Genomic DNA, 21,326 nt, shown 5'->3' with positions numbered 1-21,326 from the left:
AACTCCTGCTCATGAAGTGTGAAACAGCTTAAAAGTTAATAAATTCTGTTAACTGACCGTTTCTGTTAAAGAAATTGGTTATGTGTGCCAGCTGTAGTCTGTGAGAAAGAGATACAGTAAGACATTTATATATACACATATGCACACAGACACACAAATGTGCATGCTCGTGTGTGTGTGTGTGTGTGTGTGTGTGTGTGTGTGTGTGTGTGTGCATGTGTGTGTATACATATACATATATATATATATATATATATATATATATATATATACAGTAAGACATGTATATATGCACATATGCACACAGACACACAAATGTGCATGCTCGTGTGTGTGTGTGTGTGTGTGTGTGTGTGTGTGTGTGTGTGTGTGTGTGTGTGTGTGTGCGTGTGTGTGTATACATATATATGTATATATATATATAAATATATATATATATATATATATATATATATATATATATATATATAAATGTACACACACACACACACACACACACACACACACACACACGCAAAAGCAAATGATTTTAAAAAAGGAAGGCTACAGTACTATATTTAATAGCATTGTTTTCTGAAGTATGATTAAAATACTTACTGTACTTACATATTTTAAAAGCAATGCCACTTAAGTCCATGTATCATTAGTAAATTAAAAAAATAATAATTCGGTGCCAGACTGGAAAGATTTAAGATGAAGTATAAATTCCTTGTGTCTCTTTGAAGACTAATTCATTGCATTCTAAATAATTCAAATTCTGGAATGAACTCGAAAGATGAAAGCAAGCACCATATAAGGTAATATTTAGTAATGTTCTTGAATGGGATGTACAGATATGTTTGCTTCTGACATTTATTTTCAGCAGAAGAAAAACAGAACACAGCAATAAATGTCTTCTCTTGAGTTTTAATCTTCTATGCTAAAACATGAATATTTGTTTAACTTTCAAAACAGTAATTGTTAATGGTAATAGTCTAGTATTAATTGCAATTATTTCTCTGATTTAAGCCAAGTGATATGAAATATTGCTTCAGAAAGACAGTTTGTTCAGTGGGAGTGGACATGATTTTGTGCCTTCTGTAGATTTAGCTGTGCTTTCTGTTTTGTGCCTTAACTTCAGGCTATGTTCAGAAATAGACACAGATTGTATTAGTCTGCCTCATGCTCACCAGATCCCATATAAAGTCATACTAATGGGCTAAAATCTGGGACCAGCGAATTGCCTGCCAGATCTGAAAAATCCAGCCCAAGGGGTGGGATCAACCCTAAAGTACTTCCAAAAAAGTATTGCATGACCAAAGGAATGTTTGTGAGGTTATAGCTACAGAGAACTTCTAGTGCAGTCCAGCAGTCAGGCACAGCTCAGACGCTCTGGTCTCCTCTCCAAGTCAACCTCGTCTTTCAGTTTCTTTTGGAGAACCTTGCTCAACACCTTCTAAGCCACCATGGATGCCATCAAGAAGAAGATGCAGATGCTGAAGCTCGACAAGGAAAATGCCTTGGACAGAGCTGAGCAAGCTGAAGCCGACAAGAAGGGAGCAGAGGACAGAAGCAAACAGGTCTGTTTTATACATTGTCAGTGATCTGCTTCTGCTCAGAAAAGCTTTGATCACTGAATGGAAGCTTGCAGCAGACATGCAAGAGAATTTCAGACTTAAAATGATTTTCAATTAGTCTAGTTTACAAGGCAAACCCTGACATACATTGTTTTGGAGATACTGAGGCAAAAAATATGTATGCAGTTGTCTAAACTAAGAAGAATTTTAAACTATTTTTACACCTGGTTAGTAAACATAGCTGAAGGACAAAGCTAAATGTAGTGCTGTTTTAATAACATGGACTATATTATTTAATAATATTATATAAAATATAAAAATATTGAATTTACTAGTGATAAATAACTTTAAATATAGTAGCTGACAGACTTGATAATACGACAAACCTAATATTATAATATATGGGACCCAACATATATTTATTTACATATTCACTCACTCACTCACTCACTTATATGTTTGTTTGTTTGTTTATGTATTACATGAACTAAAGGACCTATCCATTGTCACATTTATTGCAAATTAAACACCTCACTTCAGGCATGGGACACAATTTTGATTGTTGACTGCCATTCACATTATTGAGTAGCATATGTAAGGTGTCACCAGCCACATAACTCACTGTTTTGCCTTTACATGAATTATGTGCCTATAGTTAGAAGAGGAGATTAATGAGTTGTCAAAGAAATTACGTGTGGCAGAAGACGAGAGGGACAGAGTCCTGGATGAATTCCACAAAGCAGAAGAAAGTCTTTTAGCTGCTGAGAAGACTGCTGCACAGGTATTTGGTGACCCTATATGACCCCTCTCTAACCTTCATTCTTTTCCTCTTCTCTTTCTCTGTCTGTGTCTCTGTCCGCCTGCCTGCTCCACTCTGTGAACGCTCACGCTGCCTGCTGCCTGCTGCACACCCTGTCCTGTATCCACTTCTCTCGCTTTAGCTCGAGGATGAGTTAGTAGCACTGCAGAAGAAACTGAAGGGTACTGAGGATGAGCTGGACAAATACTCTGAGGCCTTGAAAGATGCTCAGGAGAAGCTGGAACTTGCTGAGAAGAAAGCCACTGATGTGAGTACACGTGGCACAATTTCCTTCTTTACAATGCTTCACAACTACTTCTGCACACGCCAGGCAATCATCTGCTCTTATTTGTTGTTTCATTTGCTGCCTTCTGCATCCCACTGTATGACACATTACCTCTTAACAGGGATACTTCCTGCTTTTGTTAGCACCTGTCATTACTATGACTTCTCAAGGTGATTCTATAATATATATTCTGTATGAATAATTCTTATTTATCTGAACCACTGAGAAGGCCTGTATTGGGGATCTTATTGGATGTACATCAGTCTGAACGATATATAGAATATGTTCTGAAATAATATAAATATATATATATATATATATATATATATATATATTTATATACATATATGCACATGTGTATGTGTGTGTGTGTGTGTGTGTGTGTGTGTGTGTGTGTGTGTGTGTGTGTGTGTGTGTGCATTTGTAAAATATGGTGACAATAATGGAGAACCTAAACTGAACTTAAGGGCATCCATCTGCCCCCTTTTCCTGTAAAGCACAGGGTCTGCTGTTTCTTGCTCCTGAAATACATCATGTTTGTATGCTAACTTCAAAAGGAGATAGTGATATATAATATGTGTATATCAGATTACTCCGGTGTGTATCCTGCATGTAGGAATTTAGTTATTTATTTTTACCCTTGAGTAAAACTAAATACTTCAAAGAGCTGTTCATAAGATTTGCAACAATATTCCTGTCCCTTCACAGTGTAGTACTCACATTCAAGCACATGACTTTACTGTATCTAGACATGATTCTCCTAAAATAGATTTATTTCATTATTTACTAAAGTGAGAGAAATATCCGTGGTGGTGGTGCTGCAGTAGCGTTGTCACCTCACAGTAAGATGCTGACCGGTTCGACTCTCAGCTAGAGCGTCTTCTGCATGGAGACATGTGTGAATGGGCGTACCTTCATTGAAGGTTGTGCGTTAGGGCTAGCAACTCAGCACGTAAAAATCAACTGCCAATCATTAGCGGACCGGAGTTCCGCTGTGGCGACCCCTAACTGTGAAAAGCTGAAAGACACAGCAACAGCAACTAAAGTGAGAGAAATGTATCTGAATACCTTCACCTAGGGACTCAGCCCTACCTCACTAGAAAATATAATAGCTAAACTGTATTTATTTATTTATATTGGCAATTAAAGGACAGTATAATTCTTTACAAATTAAATTCTTTACATTAGAAACTGCAGATGTCAGACTACATACACTTAACATTTCCATTTTAATTACAGGATACTGCATGGCATAAATCAATATTATTTTATCACAAATTCACCTATGTGAAAAACTACAACTAAAGAAACCATAACTTGATAATTACTTATGAATATTAAAACAATTTAATACTCATTTCATAAATGTCTGTACCAGTCTGTAATGGTACTGAATCTATTGGCAAAAAATCTAGCTTATGTATTTAATAACTGAATATTTTACCAATATAATGACATCTAATGCAAGCAGCTCTTACCTGTATATTATTCCCCCCATGATTAGCTCTTAAGACACAACATTATACATATAACTGCACTGTCTCTTTGATTTTGGAAAGTGAATACCTGACGTCAAGGAAAAGTGACCCCCCCCCCCCAGAAACGTAGATGCTTCTTTTAACTCTGATTATTTGTGGGGGGTGGTGACTTATTTCTATGTCAGGAATACTGCGATTGACACATATTTATTTGTATGGCACATTACCATAGCAGTGGTGCTTAATACCAATCATACAGCTGAAAATAGGGGTTCACATACATTTTTGGAATGCAGACCTCACATAAGCAGTCTGGCTTGCACAAGACTGTATGGGCATGTCAATATGTAAATTTGAACTCACAGTGGTTTACTGCATAAAAATCAGACGACAAATCCATTTGAGATAAGTTTCCTTTCTAACCCTGTTTGATTTGTCTTCTTACTGAGCCCAAATCTCATTACCTGACCAAAAGTGAATCGATCAGATGTCACAAAGGAAAACTGAACGTGAAACAAAATATTTTAAGCATATTCTCTTATAAAATGCTGATGAATTTAAAGTCCTTTCATGCATAATTATATTATCTATTATTTGATCTGTTATTTATAAGCACTTCTAAATAGATAATGCATTTGTAGAACAAGAAAGAATGCAACCATTCCAAAGACCAAATGTTCTTAGGCTGACTCAGCTGAAATGCTAAAGAGGTGGGAGGGTAACTTTTACTCTTCGTAGAGTTGAAGTGTCCTTACTGACAGCAGCTGTTATTACCATATGCTATTGATAGTGAAGAAAGTAAATCCTAGGGGAAAATGTTATAAATAGTTACTGAAAAAATGTAAACCAGTTTTACCAGGTGGTTACTTTATACTTGTCCAAATGGAGTATAGCTTTTCAGATTGCATGAAGACTTTGCATAATTAGTTTCTGCATTTTAACAGGCACTACAGAGTAATGCATGACTTTGCAAAATAATACAAACAAAATCATTTCATTGACAAAGGCATGCAAAGACAAATCTTTTGTTTAGGAAATCAGTGATCTTGAAATATAGGCATCGGCCTAATGTGAAACATAAGATGCTAGTGAAACTAATTATAATATAAACCTCACCTACATTGTATTAGCATGTGGCCTACATATAAATAATCAGGGCTGTTAATTTTTTACAAATGTCAAATGGAACTTCCACATATTTGTAAATGACATGAGTATATGCAGGCAGTGCCACAGTAGTGAAGAAATATTAGAACACGTTCGTATTGTTACTGCACACCAAATACTTGGCCTGAAGCCATGAGTTCACAAAGAAGGGACATTCCATTTTCAGTTTATTTTTTTGATCTATGTTACATATAAATATTCACATACTATCATATTTCATCATATAGTGTATGCATATCATCTCTCTGTGTCATAAGCTAGTGCTGAGTACAACTCATGAGAATAAATAGTCTTCAGCTAGAACACGGGATACAGCCTATAAGCTGAGTGTGAATCACTTGAATTATATATGTATACCATATAACCCTTAATAAGTCACTTAACTTCCTTCTCAAGCTAGTCTACATTATGTCTGCCTCTGCCTGGTTAACAAAACTTAAATATATGAATAGGATCAAAATATGTCCCAAACATCAGAATGCATAATGCAGTCTATTGAATCAACATTCTTAAAGTACAGGGTAGCTTAAAGATGTTATCCTGAAAGAAAAAGTATATATTTCAGTATCCATGCCCTTAATGTCCATTTTTTTCTTATCCTAAATGTTTTTTTTTTCCTTTCTAAGTTACTGTTTTACTTTCAAAGTAATACACAAAAAGCTTGTCTTACAAAGCCATCCAACCTTTCAAGTTCTTCTTTCCCAGCTATCCCCGAGCATTCCACAGTTAGCAGAAATGTTGCCTGCTATAGAATATTGATTATGGCATCACTGCTTGTCGTAAAGCACAGTGGGTGCTTGATAACTTACTGGCAAACACAAATGTTAATAAAAGCTAACATATTGACTGTATTACAAAAAGACACATTGTTATTCCAAATCAGGAAGTTGATAGGGTCTGTTTAGCACAAGAAAACAAGGACAGTATGAAGTAAACTTTAATATGATAAACATCAAACCAACCCACTTAATAAGCATTTATCATTGCCCATTGTCTATAGCCAATCAGCATGAAAATAAGCCAAGTAAAGATTACATTCCAGGCTTACATTTAACAATATTTGAAAAAACGATTCTTACTTTTCCTTGAGTTTCTCTTTTTGCACACCCTGTTACATCTAGTATACTTTTGCATGTAGGACAACTTTATTTTTGCAGTTTTAAGGCAAGCAAGACATACCACCCGCAACCTTATTTCACAGTGCATGCTGGGACCACAGTAAGTTAGGCAACTTGTTCATGTTCACACAAGTACTGACTGGGGGTTTAATATCTTTCTTTATTGAAGTTGAGACTGGATGTAACTCACGGGGGGGGGAGTAGTTAGTCTTAATTAAAGCAGTCCCATTTTATAATATAATATAGCAATAACCCACGCCTGGGTGTGGGTAATGCTAAATTTACCCACGGTTGGCGTGGTTGACCAAACAAAGCCAACCGTGGGTAAATTTAGCATTACCCACACCCAGAAGTGGGTTATTGCTATTATACCATGACATTATTTAAGAAAAGAAACTATTACTTTTCTTAAATAATGGCATAGTACAATGCCTGTTTGCTGCCCTTCCGCAGATGTCTGGCATCTGCGGCAGTTCTGATGTACTGCGCGCCTGAGCAGTACATCAGAGCTGTGGGCAAAAGCAACGGAGAAAGTAAGATCTCCGTTGCTTTTTTTTTAGTGTTTCGCTATGTTAAATGAGTTTAACATAGCGAGACAGTTTTAAAATAAGCAATGGAGATGTCCGTTGCTTATTTTAAAACTGTCTCGCTATGTTAAACTCATTTAACATAGCGAAACACTAAAAAGCAACGGAGATCTTGCTTTCTCCATTGCTTTTAAAACACTGTCTCGCTATGTTAAATGGGTTTAACATAGCGAGACAGCTTTAAAATAAGCAAAGGAGATCTCCGTTGCTTATTTTAAAACTGTCTCGCTATGTTAAACCCATTTAACATAGCGAGACAGTGTTTTAAAAAAACGAGTTATACTAATGGAAAAAAGTCCAGGCGACCGGACCTTTTTCCATTAGTATAACTCGATTTACAACGGGCACGCTGGCCAATCAGCGTGCACGTTTTGGGGGGGGTCATGGTATAATAAAATATAAATCCTGTTACTCAACACCTCCCAGAATATGAAGAACAACAATGATCCTATTATGTGGTTATTTACATGGACAAAGGTTCCCACCATGCACTACAACCAATGAAAAACTGATAAAGTCACAGATATGCCTAATATTTGCTGTCTCATATAAAGATGTACATATTTCTCTTTACAACTGCAAGAGATTATTCTATAGGAAAGGAATGCTGGCTGGAGAAGGGTGGAAAATCACATACATTTCAACATTGCTTAAGTTGTTTTATTTGTACCAGGATAGTACCCGAGAGGGGCAAAAGTGGTGTTCTTTTAAGAGATGACACATCGTGATGGTCAGGTGCCAGCACTCATAATATGAGTTACATTCCTGGATAAAATATGAACCCACAGCTGACTGCCTCAGAGGTCAGAGTGCTGCTGTGGTTACCACCTGAGCTACAGTAACACCCTTGCACATTAACATATATTTAACAGGCACACACCCCCCTCAGCCTCAATGCTGATTTAAAAATGGTCTTGCTTCTTGTACGTCTCCTTACAGAATTAATACAATCTATTGCTAACTTGCTGATCCACTGAATGTTGCATTGCATGCTTTATGAAAAAAAAAAAAAAAAAAAAAAACGAGTCAAACAATGGCACAGATAAATGTTCATTCCAGCAATCACATTTAAAGTCATTCACCATTAATTATGAAATATCTATCTTCATTTTAAGGATGTTCTACACACACATTAGCACTTCACCCATTGCACAAATTTTATGTTATTAACAGTTATCTTTTCACGCCATGAACATCTAACAAAAAAAGTAGGCAAATATGGAAGAATCTCTCATAGCTATAAAAGTGACTCACTTATTTAAAATGGGTTTGCTGCAGCATTCAAGATATCTTATAAATAAATAAAACTTGTATTTAAGAATTAGGTTCAGATAGATGCATTTTCTTTTATTCAGCTGTGCCAAGACAATACATTGCAATCTGTCAAGTGAAAATGTGGATCCAAATTAGGAAAGTTGATGGGAAGATGATACTTGCTAGGTCTGCAGTCTTAAGAAAGTGAAGGCCAAGCTTTATATATAGAACACAGCTTTATATGGTCTTAACTTAGAAGAAATACCACCTGCTGGTCTTCTGTCGTGGGCACGTACAGACCGTAGCTACTTAGACATAACGCATACAATTCCCAGCACATGTAACATTTAAGATCTTTGACAGCTGCCTGTCTGAAACATCTATAGTGTGAGTAGCTGCAATCTTTCTACATGTGCAGACAAGTATATTATTCTACCTTTATTAGACAAGGCCAATAATCAGCATTATCCCAAAAAACTGAAATGTAAACTTGTGGTTTTAAAAACCAACCCTTTCATATCTACTCAGCCCTTTTTTGCTATAAACAGTTACTGCAGGCTACCAGCAGGCACTGTATAACAGAAACTGGCAGAAAGCCATTTAGTGGTTGACAGAATAAGCATGTACTTTAAAGGGTCTATTCCTTATAAGGAAAAATATGCTAACTGTTTGGAATAACAGACTTAGCTTTCCCATGCTGTTTGAGAATAGCTTCAGCAAGATTTGAACTTGGTTACAGAAACTGCAGCCATGTGTAGTGTGGTGAACCTGTGGTGAACATGAAGGTATCCAAGAACAACAGATGGAGGCTAAACTACTTTCATAGATTACAAAGCATGGAATACTAGTGGAATAATACACTGCCTTAGTTTATACAGTGCTTTAACAAATCAACTGAAAATAAATAAACAGATAAATAAAGCAAATCTGTGTTCACTTATTTCACTAAGAAAGTGCTAAAACTGGAATGCAGAAAGCTGCCCTGCTGTTCCCATACTTTGATGGCTTATATGGATTTTCCCATAATAATATATTTAGCCCCTTGACAGAATTTGACATATGCAGGCTTCCTTGTTCCGGGGGCTCCACATAAAGCATTATGTTACATGTAATCTAGAATAACGTAGGTGTACAGCACAGGTTTAAATCGCCAGTGGTTTGCTAGGTCAAGCTGACGGACCACACTAGCACTCTTTTAAAATTCACTGTATACTGATATCATTACAGTGATTTCAAACCGTCAGACATACTGGCTTTATGTGGAAAACATGCTGTATTTATAAATAACTCTGTCACTAAATTCTTGAAAAAAAATGATCGGATACATAAATGCTTATTTCGTAATATTATTTTATACCTTTGCACAATAGTATTGAACATAGTCAGTGTCCTCATTCCAAGTTTACTTACAAATACCTTTGACTGATGTATTTTAATGACAATGTTGATTACTAAACTATTTAGCTACAAAAGAGATAGAAGGAGAGCAAACAAAGTTTATTCTGCTGTTTTCGTAATAGCACTCTGTATATATAGATCATCTGTACATATAGGGCCCAACGCAGGATCCCATAGTTCTAAACAAACTAGTGCACACAACAATAGATGCGAGCTAACCCCTGGGACACTGTACATTCTTGCTTTCAATGATTGTACTTTCCTACTTAGCACATGCTTCAAATTCTGTCATATGGTCCCTTGTTTAACAGCAGTGCATCCACAACCTAAAAAAATGTGACAGTTGTAAGTCTGTGGCACTGCCTGCAAAGCAGAATTAGTAAGAGAATAGTAGATTGCTTAAGAAAATGAACACTAGAATATGACAGATATAACAGGGGCACAGAGTGGTTGAAAGAAAGGGGTGTATCAAAGATGAAATGCATCTTGCTTTCAACAGGGGAATTCACTCCCTACATTTATTAAATGCAAACACTCACACTGCCTTTATGTGTTATGTCACAGAACATTATGTCTGACCAGATCAAAACTTTTGTGACATCTATAAACATATACAATTATTTCTCAATGTTTTTACCTGTAGAACAATGGCTAAAAAAATATCAGTGAAATGAATACACCTCACTATCCCCTACATACCACATACCCCATGCTCACAAATATAGCCCCCCCACCCACATTTGTATGATGTTAACTAAAGTAGGCAGTTAAAATATACACAGGTGGCCTTACAAAGAAAGAAGTTTCACCACTGTCACCCCTGGCTTATGTGTGTGTGCCAAGTTCTTGATGGAGATTAAAAAATAAAGCAGGGAAAAACTTGAACATATTTTAAATTCTTAAATGCTTTCTTTAGCACTTGGAGGATTTATTCGGGTAATACGCCCATATTTCATCTTAAGTAGCTATATTTGCTGATTGCATATTCAGATAATTCCTTTTTTCATTAGGTTTCTCTATATAGACCTAGGAAGTTCAAAATTCACCAGTCTATTTTGCAGTGTTTTCTGTGGCAGCTGGAGGCCACAACTGCCCTGTACCATGCTGCTTTGTTTATTTGTGAGCCAAGCTCTAGTAGCTGAGACATAGCAGGCTTTGTTATGCTCTAAGACCCACCCCAGCATTCTTTTTCAAAAAAGTGCTCCACACTGGTTTACACAGTGTGCATGTACACAGTGAAGAACATAATCTATTTTTGTTGGATATACTCCCATTAATCTAACATATTCATGTTACTGAAACATTATATGGAGGTGCCTTAAACATTAAATACCTCAAACTGCACTGCAGTTTTTATACAAAGCATCTGGGAGGATAAAAAGGAAGGACTAATGCTATATCCTGTCTGTTACTTACTTTGCCTGGGCGTACTTGCTGTCATGCGGATACAATTGCTGTCTTTAGGTCATGATACAGTTCTAATGAAATCATGTTCCTGTGACAATCAAGTAAAGAAGTATGCAATTCTATTAGAGGTATGGAGATTTCAGCATTTTTTCATTATTTCATTCTCCAATACCCCATTATCCTTGTTATGGACACATTTGAGCTAGTACCACAATAGTGGAAGCAAGGCAGAGAAGCCAGTTCTGGATGGGTTGCCAGTCCATTTCAGGACATGCAGTCATACATACAGACAGACAGATCACACACACACACACACACACACACACACACACACACACACACACACACACACACACACACACGGAAACATACACAAGCAGCATCTATGATATGGCCTGAGGAATGAAGCTGTGTTGCTGACTTGACAGATAGTAGGCCCAAGTATCTTCTGCATTGCAGCTGAAAATTAGAATGATGCTTTTAGCCTCATCATAATTATCAGGGAGAAAACGCTACCTGCAGTTTTGAAAAGGATCCTTTGTGTGCAACAGTTTCATATCTATCATGTCTCTAAGATTGATAAGCCTGTTGCAAATCCAGACAGGCTGTGCAATTTCTACTGACATCCTTCATTCCTATAAAAAGAAAGCAACCCTACCCCAAACCAAACAACTCAAATTAGTTAAAGGGATGATAATCTACTGTATGATAACATAAAGTCACTGAGCAGCTGTTTCATTATTACTAGGTATCTAAATAAATATAATTAAATCCAAATATCTATTTAACAGTGATATTTCTATATTATCCTCATGCTGCTGCCCTATTTAGTTGGAACCCAGGCTGCTTGAGCCAGTTTCGTCACTGCATTTAACATGTATGGAGCTCCCTGACAAATCTTATACATGTAGCACTTTTTGCACCGAGGAAAATATACAGCATTAGTATTTTCCTTTGACTTATTCTTGGAAAAAAGGTACATCCTAGCTGAAGATGTTTCTTTTCCAAAGACAGATCTCTACAACTCTGTCTAAATAAATAGACAGCAGTTTTTTTCTGAATAAAGTTAAGAAAAGTGTAATGATTTTTTTAGTTATGCAACACTGAATAAAGCAAATAGTCTTGATGTGAGAGCTAGATCAGTGACATGGAAAATAGTATTTTAAGTGCTGTGAGAAGTTACTTTTAAATCAACATTTCACAGAGTTCTGAAAATCTGCCAGGGAACAAAGCAGCTTGACTTTTTTAAAACACCATGTAATGCAGATATACTCTCATTCACTCATTTATTCTTCTGTTATCCACTTTATCTCTTTCACAGTAATGGGGAGCCAGAACTGTCTTGACATGTAGTGGATGGATGACAGAGAATCTAATTCTATATGGGAGACGCACACACACACACACACACACACACACACACACACACACACACACACACACACACACACACACACACACACACACATCGGCAATAACCATAGAATATCTGGAGGCTTACCAGTTCACTCATGTCAGTTCTTTAAGATATGAAAGAAAACAGGAGAATCTGGTGAAAACCTGCAAAAGGACAAGCAGACACCACAAAGAAATTCCAGCTGAGAACAAAAGTAAAGAACCAGATGTAAGACAGCAATGCTAACTGTTGTACCATTACACCAATGGTATATACAGCTTTTCAGAAAAAAAAAATATCTGTGTTATATAATAGTGAATCCACCATTTTATGAAAACAATAGCAATCAATTTAGATCAATAAAATATTTATTAATTTTTCTTACATGACTTTCATTACTAAAGTATAATAACATTATGTCCCTTACTTTTCAAATATTTTACCCAGTTTGGGGAACGTATGGTGATAATCATGCAATCTTATCCCTGAAACAGCTTGTGACTCAACATTTGAAAGTGAATCCAATAATAATATCTTCAACACCTTTCAGGAAAAAGACTCAGTGGGGATTCCAGTAAAGATAACAGTGACTGCACTCTGGTATATGGATTAGTGTTTTCTGCTTTTGGCTTTTGGGTGTATTATCTGTTTCCACATTAGACCAGTTTTAATTGTATGCACACTTTGTAAGAAAATATATTGATGCAGTTCTTGAAACCTGTGTTGTGTAGTCTTAAAAGTCTCAGTTGCTGTAATATATTGATAGGCACCTTGCATTAAACCATTTGACAAGTGGGAAAGGAAGAGTTACCGAGCTGTTTACCTGCTAACTAGCGATTTGCAGTGCATATAGCAGGGGTACAGTTGTAAAAGAGACATCCTAGAATTAATGTGTGATGGGTTTACTTGGTTTAAGGTAACTGTAGTAAAGTAAAGAGTACTGTTAGAGTCTGTAATATTTGCTGTAAAACTGCATGAAAATTGTGAGCTTTGGCCCCATCCACCTTCATTTAACATATTATATTTATTGATAACCGATAGGTGTAGTATTATAAAAGCAAGGGTGGCATAATGGTTAAGGTGTTTGCCTTACAAAGACAAGGTGCAGGGTTTGAGTCTCACAAGGGATAATTGGCTAGGCTTACAAGGGCATTTAGCTCAGTACGAAACTATGAATAAAATCAAAATAGTAATAATGCTAGGGAAAATGGATTACAGTAAAACCAACTCATCAAATAAAAGTTGAATAATTTTTATAGAATGCTTTCGGGACTTCAACAGAATATATCCCGCATTATATCACATCCTTAAATGTAATTGTTTAATTGAATAGATCAAATTAAAAGATAATTAAAATAGCAATTTAAAAAGATATACTTACAATAATTATCATACAAATACACACAAACATACTGATATAAGTATTAAAATACTTTCAAAAGCCTATAATTTCAATATATTTAATTTGAGTAATGGCTGTACTGAAACAAACTCATTCAAACATTGCTTTCTATGTGCATTCAATCTTAACTAACATAATAACTCCCTGTGTTCCAGCTTAATTTCCCAGTCACCACCTTTGGGACTGGTTTTATCCTGCTCCAATATGCCAAATGAAAATGTAATATATTGTGGGTATTTTAATACATGTTCAAATAATTAATTATTTTCATTGTTATTCTTAATATCGTAAAGATATAGCTGTGGTGGTCCGGTGGTTAGCATTGTCGCCTCACAGCAAAAGGTTCTCCCGTTCGATTGTCAGCTGGATCACCTTTTGTGTGGAGTCTGCATGTCCTCCCCGAGGTCGAGTGAAGTTAAAGACATTGCAGGTAGGTGCGAGTGTGAATGGGCATGCCTTCGTTGAAGGTTGGGCGTCGGGCTGGCAACTTGATACTGTAAAATCCACTGCCAATCATGAGTGGACCAGAGTTCCGCTGTGGTGACTCCTAACTGGGAAAAGCCGAAATACTTTTTTATTCTTAATATCGTAAAGGTGCTCATAAATTATTTTGCGTAAACATCTTTCAGTTTTGGTCACATAAAAGACAGGCCAAGCAAAACACTAAGCAAGGTAAGTGACTCCCTTGATGGAACAATTTCCTTTTTGTAAATATACCTTACACTTTAAACCATTATATAAAATGAGAGTTTCACCTTCAAAGACATAAGAACAGTGGTTGCAACAACCACACCTGGTATTACTATATTATTCTCTCAGTTTTTGTTGTGTTATTTTGGAACTTCAGTAAGAGGCAATGTTGCTTGTCATGATGATATGAACGTTGTCCAGATGGATTTTTCTTATTTATGCATGCTGAATTTCTCTACCTTCTTGGCATAGGCTGAAGCTGAAGTGGCCTCCCTGAACAGGCGTATCCAGCTGGTTGAGGAAGAGTTGGACCGTGCTCAGGAGCGTCTGGCCACAGCCCTGCAGAAGTTGGAAGAGGCAGAGAAAGCTGCAGATGAGAGCGAGAGGTACATGACCTGAAGAAGTTGTTTGCATTTAATATAAGAGCCCTGACATTTACAGAAGTAATGGATTTGGTAAAGTGTAATGAGACTAGAGACATACTCCAAAACTGAAGTTCATATTTCACAATTTTTGTGCCTTTAGCATCTTTCAAAACATGTTAATAACAGGAAATTGTAGTTAGTCATATTTACAGCTGTATATCTGTTTTTATCTGTTTGCCTAGGTAACAAAAATAATTAAGAAAACATATTCTTTCTGACATGCACTTATATGCATATGTGTGTCAGCACACAAATACAGACACACACACACACACACACACACACACACACACACACACACACACACACACACACACACACACACACACACACACACACACACACACACATCACCAATTGAACATACAAAGGCATACACACTCACATACTCAGACACACATAAACACATGCACAATTGCAACAACTGCAGATGTTCACTACACACAAACACACATATGTGTGTGTGTATATATATATATATATATATATATATATATATTCATATATATAAAAAAGCAGTTGAAGATAATACAGACATACATATGCACTCACTCAGAGGCACACACATAACCACATGCAGAAATGCAACAACTGCAGATACTCACTACAAACACACACACACACACACACACACACACACACACACACACACACACACACACACACACACACACACACACACACATGCAGATATGCATACCACACATCCACACTCACTTGTACTCCCTTACATAAGTGGTCATGCAGAAATTATAACTGCACCTATTTTATGCATTTATACTCTCTTTCAGAATTATACAGGATAAATACTGTATTTATAGAATTCCTCCCAACACCAGGAAATTCATGTGACTGCAAACAGTCATTTGGCAAATAAACTTGAAATATTTATGCCGGACACGGGCTTGGAGACTGTGGCTATGGGAACCAAGAATTGAGTGGTAACCAGTTTAGGATGATGTCTTGGATGCATTTTGGCTTCATTCAATGGTGATATAGAAATATAGTGGTGTAGGGTCCAAGAAGGAGTACGAGGGATGGCTGTTGTACTTAATTTGAGTGGGGACACCTGAACAGTTCAGGCATGGTTTTCTAAACTTACTGAATGGCTGAATATATCAAATGTTAACTAACAGAATGGAAATGGGCTGACATGACTGACAAGACAGCTTCAGAAATATTGATATAACTGCATTATAACTTTGTTCATCAATTTCAAATAGAAAAACATCAATTTATGTACTGTAACGGCATCATTTTATTTGCCAGACCTGACAGTAGCAGCAACTACTGCAAGAGCAGCTTTGAGGAAATAAAAACTAGCAGGATGACTTAAGAAGAGCTTATCACTGTTGCACTGTATGTTATCCTCTGGCAGAGTTCGTCCACAGGGTAGGTCTATAGTAACAACATCATTTTATTCTTCTTTCCTTACAGAGGCATGAAAGTTATTGAGAACAGGGCACAGAAAGATGAGGAAAAGATGGAAATCCAAGAGATCCAGCTTAAAGAGGCCAAGCACATTGCTGAAGATGCTGACCGCAAGTATGAGGAGGTGAGTTTGTTAGTTATTGGAAGACCGGTTGCAGATATTTAAATATTGCCCATTAATCATCTGTTACATAACAGGACTCCCACCCCCAGGGTTTGTATGATCTGTATGAATACTACCCTTCTATACCCAGTCAAATCATTTATTCCCCCAATGTGGGTGAGAGCCAGGCCAGTTCTTTCCCTGGGCAGGATGACTGCCATATGGCCCACTCATTTGCTGATTAGAGTGACAGTCTTTTTGACACTCCTGTTCCCCACTTGAACTGAAAGTCAATTATACAGGAGTGAGTTAGCCTGCCTGTGTGACACCCCACCTAATTCCCTCCCCACAGTGGCTGGGGCCATACTTAAGCTGTTGCTGTAGGGCCCTCAGATCTTGCCTCCACATACTTGAGACTACCTCCCTGATTTATGTTCAGCATGATTCAGCTCACACCATACCTGCTACCTTCCATTTCTCAACTCTTCTTTTAAGGTCAGTGGTGCAGTAGTATACAAACCACCCTGCCCCCAGGATAACTGAGCCAGTAATGGCAAGTCACTTCGATCCTGCAATGGTCAGCCCTTCCTTCTTATTAGGACTTTTTGCTCAACCATGTTGTGAGATAAATTACTATCAGAAGAAATACATACTCGTTGAATTATTGTACAAACATTTGGTGTCCGTGGTAGAGAGGATGGGGCATTTGGGATAAAATTATTCATATATTCATTTTATTACAGCAACCTTCAAATTTAAAAAAAAAAAATGCTTCACTTTTCTGAAGCAGTCATGCTAGAAATGTGGTCCTTTCTCCCCAAAACAGAATGAAGTAACAATTTTTGGTGCAAGCAAAAATGTAATGCAGTAATAACACATATAAAACATTTGCCAAGCACAATGTCAGCTGCACTGCGTAGCTGATTATACAGTTATGTTAAAGGACAGACTTTACCATTATTTTGTTTTTCACCTAGGTCGCCCGTAAGCTGGTAATTATTGAAAGTGACTTGGAACGTGCAGAAGAACGTGCTGAACTTGCAGAAAGGTAAAATTAATGCAGCTAAAGAAAATTCTTCTACTCATGACATATCAACACTACTCTTTGGACATTAGAGAAGTTCATTTTATGCTGTAATCTCTTTATAAAAAAAAATGCAAGCATAAGAAATATCTTTTGAAGGAACTTGAGAGAACAACAACCATTTATGAGTACAGATAATAATCCTATTTATATTGGATAATTCTCAAAACATACTGGTCTGCATATGCCATCTATGTGACCATATACTATATATATATATATATATATATATATATATATATATATATATATATATGTGTGTGTGTATGTGTATATATATATATACACACACACACACACACACACACACACACACACACACACACACACACACACACACACACATACATATATATGTACGACTCTTATTTAGTACAGACGACTCATTTAGAAACTGTTTTTTTTTGGTTTTTTTTTTTTTTTGTAGAAGAGTACTTCAAAACATAATCCCATCTTGTTTTACCTAATTCCCCCAGTCTTGTTAATAAGATTTTCCTGATCTTGTATAAGATCATTAAATATCTCACCTTCTTTCATTTGTTTTTTGTAGCTATAACCCAGACTGTGTGTTTAGGTTATTTCTGCATACATTCATCTTTTGACATCATCACTGTCAGTGTTGTGATCGATATTATGTTTTCTTTTCTTTGTTTTATTTGTCACTGAACACCCTTCTTTCTTATTTTATTGTAATAAAACAGCAAATGTGCTGAGCTGGAAGAAGAGTTGAAAACTGTGACCAACAACCTGAAGTCTCTGGAAGCTCAGGCTGAGAAGGTAAGCAACAAGCGTAAGTCAAACAACAGTGCAATGTCTAAAGGAAATGAACACCCCCCCCCACCCCCCGAGTAAGAAAAGCATTTCTTTTTCTCTTGTTCCAGGTAATAAGAATAAATGCTGTAGAGTTTGTTCTCATATCTTAGATACAATTAAGATGTAATGTAATTCAGTTTAATATCATTCCATTAACAAAACTATATGAAGACATAAAAATGAATATCACATTCTTATGTGAATTTGGATATGCTTATCAGTTTGGAACACACTAGAAAATAACTTTAATGTGAGTAGTTAAATGCTGATGTATTTTAAATTCAGTGAGTAGTCCAATTCCTGTGTTATTTGCACCCTAACTAAATATGCTGGGACAAGATCTGTGGTGACCATCCCAAAATGCAACTCTCACAAATGGAGCGCTGCAGGTAAATAAGCTATTGATAACTGCCTTTTGGTTTTTAATTACAGTACTCTCTGAAGGAAGACAAGTATGAAGAGGAAATCAAAGTCCTCACAGACAAACTGAAGGAGGTATGTGTGTCCCACATTCTGGCTTTATACTTTTGCCTTCATTTGCAACAGTAACCCGAGCTCTAGACGTTTGCTGTATTCAAAAAGAAGTCAACTAGGTTCTAAATGTCTTTAATGATCCTTTTCATCCCACGTTCCAGGGAGCTAATCTATATACCATATTTCTGTTAACAGAATAGCACTATATGAGTGTCTTAAATAATTAGAGTACTAATATTCCTTCTTCGGCCATGTGAGCTCAGTATTTCTCATACTAAACTAGAATGCCAAATGAAGCACTCACTGCTGCCTATCTGCATGATCACACTTGAACTGTCCATTTCTCATTACTACTATTTTAGCAATCATTGTTTGTTTTAATTTGCTCCACCTTCATACAATCCACTTCATAATTGCAGGCTGAGACACGCGCTGAATTCGCAGAGAGGACAGTCACTAAGCTTGAGAAGACCATTGATGACTTGGAAGGTATGATTTTTTTTCTTTCTAATTTGCTTGTTGTATTTCTTTCCTTTACAGTAACTCATTTCTTGATTAATTTTGGAATTTCTGAACATATGCACAACTAGGTGGTTTTACCATAAGTGGTAAGAACAAATGGAAACTCAGTTTAGGTGACACAATAACTAAGCACAAATAGTTTTCTCCTTCAAAAGTAACTCAAAAGATGACACCTTTAGGGGCTTTGATTTGATATTAACAAACATTTTGTATTGCATACTTTATTTGGTATAGTTCCCAATACAGAAAATGTTGACACTCATTTCTATATTTATGCAGACTCTACCATAAGAGACCCAAATATGTATGTCAAACAGTCAAATGTACATGGGTAATTACTTCAATAGCATTATGCTGAGAAGTATTTGGGCTTTGTTTTTTCTGATATTTCTTGCACATATAACTTGCAGAATTATAATTTGCCATCTTTGAAGTTGATCTCAAGTTATAATGGTTATATGATCTTGCCTTTAATATCCAATATTCTGGTTTTATGGTGATACACGCACACAGTTTGTTTTTCATTTTATGAAGATGAAGTCATAAATAAGAACTGGACCAAACTTTAGCATTTAATAGCTACAGGTAGCTGAGATATCCTAATACAAAATAAAAAAGACAATAGAAATATAAATAATTCCATGTGAAGTGGAATATCCTTACGCCAAAGCGTTTCTCACTCTAAGATACCGTACGGCTTTTCAAAATGTTCATGGAAAGAAATGGGTCTCAGTTATCTATAAGAAACATGCATTGTGTTATCATATTAGAGAACAAATTCAGCAGCTTTCCCCGAATTCACTAAAGAAATAAAATGCACTGCATTTTCCTGCTACAGTTGATTTTATTTTTTTATTGTATTGTTAGATATAACTCTGAAAAATATTTTAAAATGTTATCGGATGCTGAGTGTTAGGAAGGGAATTATGCCGTTTTTTTATAATTGTCATGCAGATATTAAAGTGGTCATTAGCATGGTATCAAGATCTTTTCCACAATGAGTGAAAAGCATTGTTGAAGTCTATAGGTGGAACTATTTTCATGGTATATAGAACCATGAGTACATATCACAAGAGAATCTTGTTAGTATGTTTAGTTTAACAGATTCCAAATATATAAAAAGGGTACATCAGAGCAAAAAGATGCATTCAGTGGGTCTAATAGCTTCTGGCAGGATCTAGCATGCCATGTAGACAGCAGTTGTAGGATTCAGGTTTTAATATGAAATTATTTTGTGATGTTGCAAAGCAATGAAATCTCAAAGTAGTCAGTTGCAGTGATCCAAATTTAAAAAGAAAACAAAAATAAGCTATTGGATTTACTTTTTCTACATTTTCACATTGCACATTATCCAAGCCCCTTTTTAATGTTGTTGCTAGTAGTCTTTCAAGTAATTCCTACTCCTGGTTAAAATGAAGTTGTAAAAGAAGTTTACATATTTCATACCCCATTAGATAATTTATTCTTTGTCCTTTCTGGTTTTATGATTTACCCTCCCAATGTGCTTTATCTTACAGTGAGATTATCCTGATTAGCAAAAACTGACTCAAATGACCTTATTTGACAATGGCAGGTATACATCAGAGTCATCTTCTAATTCAAGGAATAATTGGTAAATTGATGCATCAATGGCTTGCAATAGCCATAGCACCAGAAAAACATCATTTGTTTGAGGTACACAATTGATAATATAATGCCAACCACTATTAAGTATGGAATGCCCTATGAGGCTTTACTTTTTCACACACACTGCAATACTTTAATCACAGCTATTTGCTCTGACTAGGGGATACTGACTTATACCAGATACAGACAGTATCACCTCTTAGTTTTGAAGTAGTGGTAACATCCAAATCTTTCCATACCTGTTTATGGACTTTTAATTAGTAAATATGGTTATAACAGTTATCCAAGTTTTGTTGTATATTTACTCAAA

General features: G+C 36.2%; 1 protein-coding gene across 6 annotated transcripts in view; it reads left to right on the top strand.

The window, feature by feature from the left end:
* Positions 1–1,320: 1,320 nt before the first annotated feature.
* LOC122798566 (tropomyosin alpha-1 chain) overlaps positions 1,321–21,326 on the top strand; it is a 127,798-nt gene continuing 107,792 nt past the window's right edge. For 2 of the 6 annotated variants that reach the window (XM_044067620.1, XM_044067621.1), the window contains exons 1-8: positions 1,323–1,559; positions 2,498–2,623; positions 14,791–14,924; positions 16,401–16,518; positions 17,475–17,545; positions 18,283–18,358; positions 18,827–18,889; positions 19,288–19,357. In XM_044067620.1, coding sequence (XP_043923555.1) covers positions 1,446–1,559; positions 2,498–2,623; positions 14,791–14,924; positions 16,401–16,518; positions 17,475–17,545; positions 18,283–18,358; positions 18,827–18,889; positions 19,288–19,357 — 772 coding nt within the window. In that variant the 5' untranslated portion in view covers positions 1,323–1,445. Of the gene's footprint in view, positions 1,560–2,211; positions 2,338–2,497; positions 2,624–14,790; positions 14,925–16,400; positions 16,519–17,474; positions 17,546–18,282; positions 18,359–18,826; positions 18,890–19,287; positions 19,358–21,326 lie in introns of all 6 variants that reach the window. The other 4 variants (XM_044067623.1, XM_044067619.1, XM_044067618.1 and 1 more) reach the window with 4 other exon arrangements.

This window comes from Protopterus annectens, chromosome 3.part1 (assembly GCF_019279795.1).
Source record: "Protopterus annectens isolate FY-2018-M chromosome 3.part1, PAN1.0, whole genome shotgun sequence".
NCBI classification, from domain to species: domain Eukaryota; kingdom Metazoa; phylum Chordata; order Ceratodontiformes; family Protopteridae; genus Protopterus; species Protopterus annectens.
The sequence above is the reverse complement of the archived record's forward strand: the minus strand, read 5'-3'. Positions and strand labels throughout refer to the sequence as shown.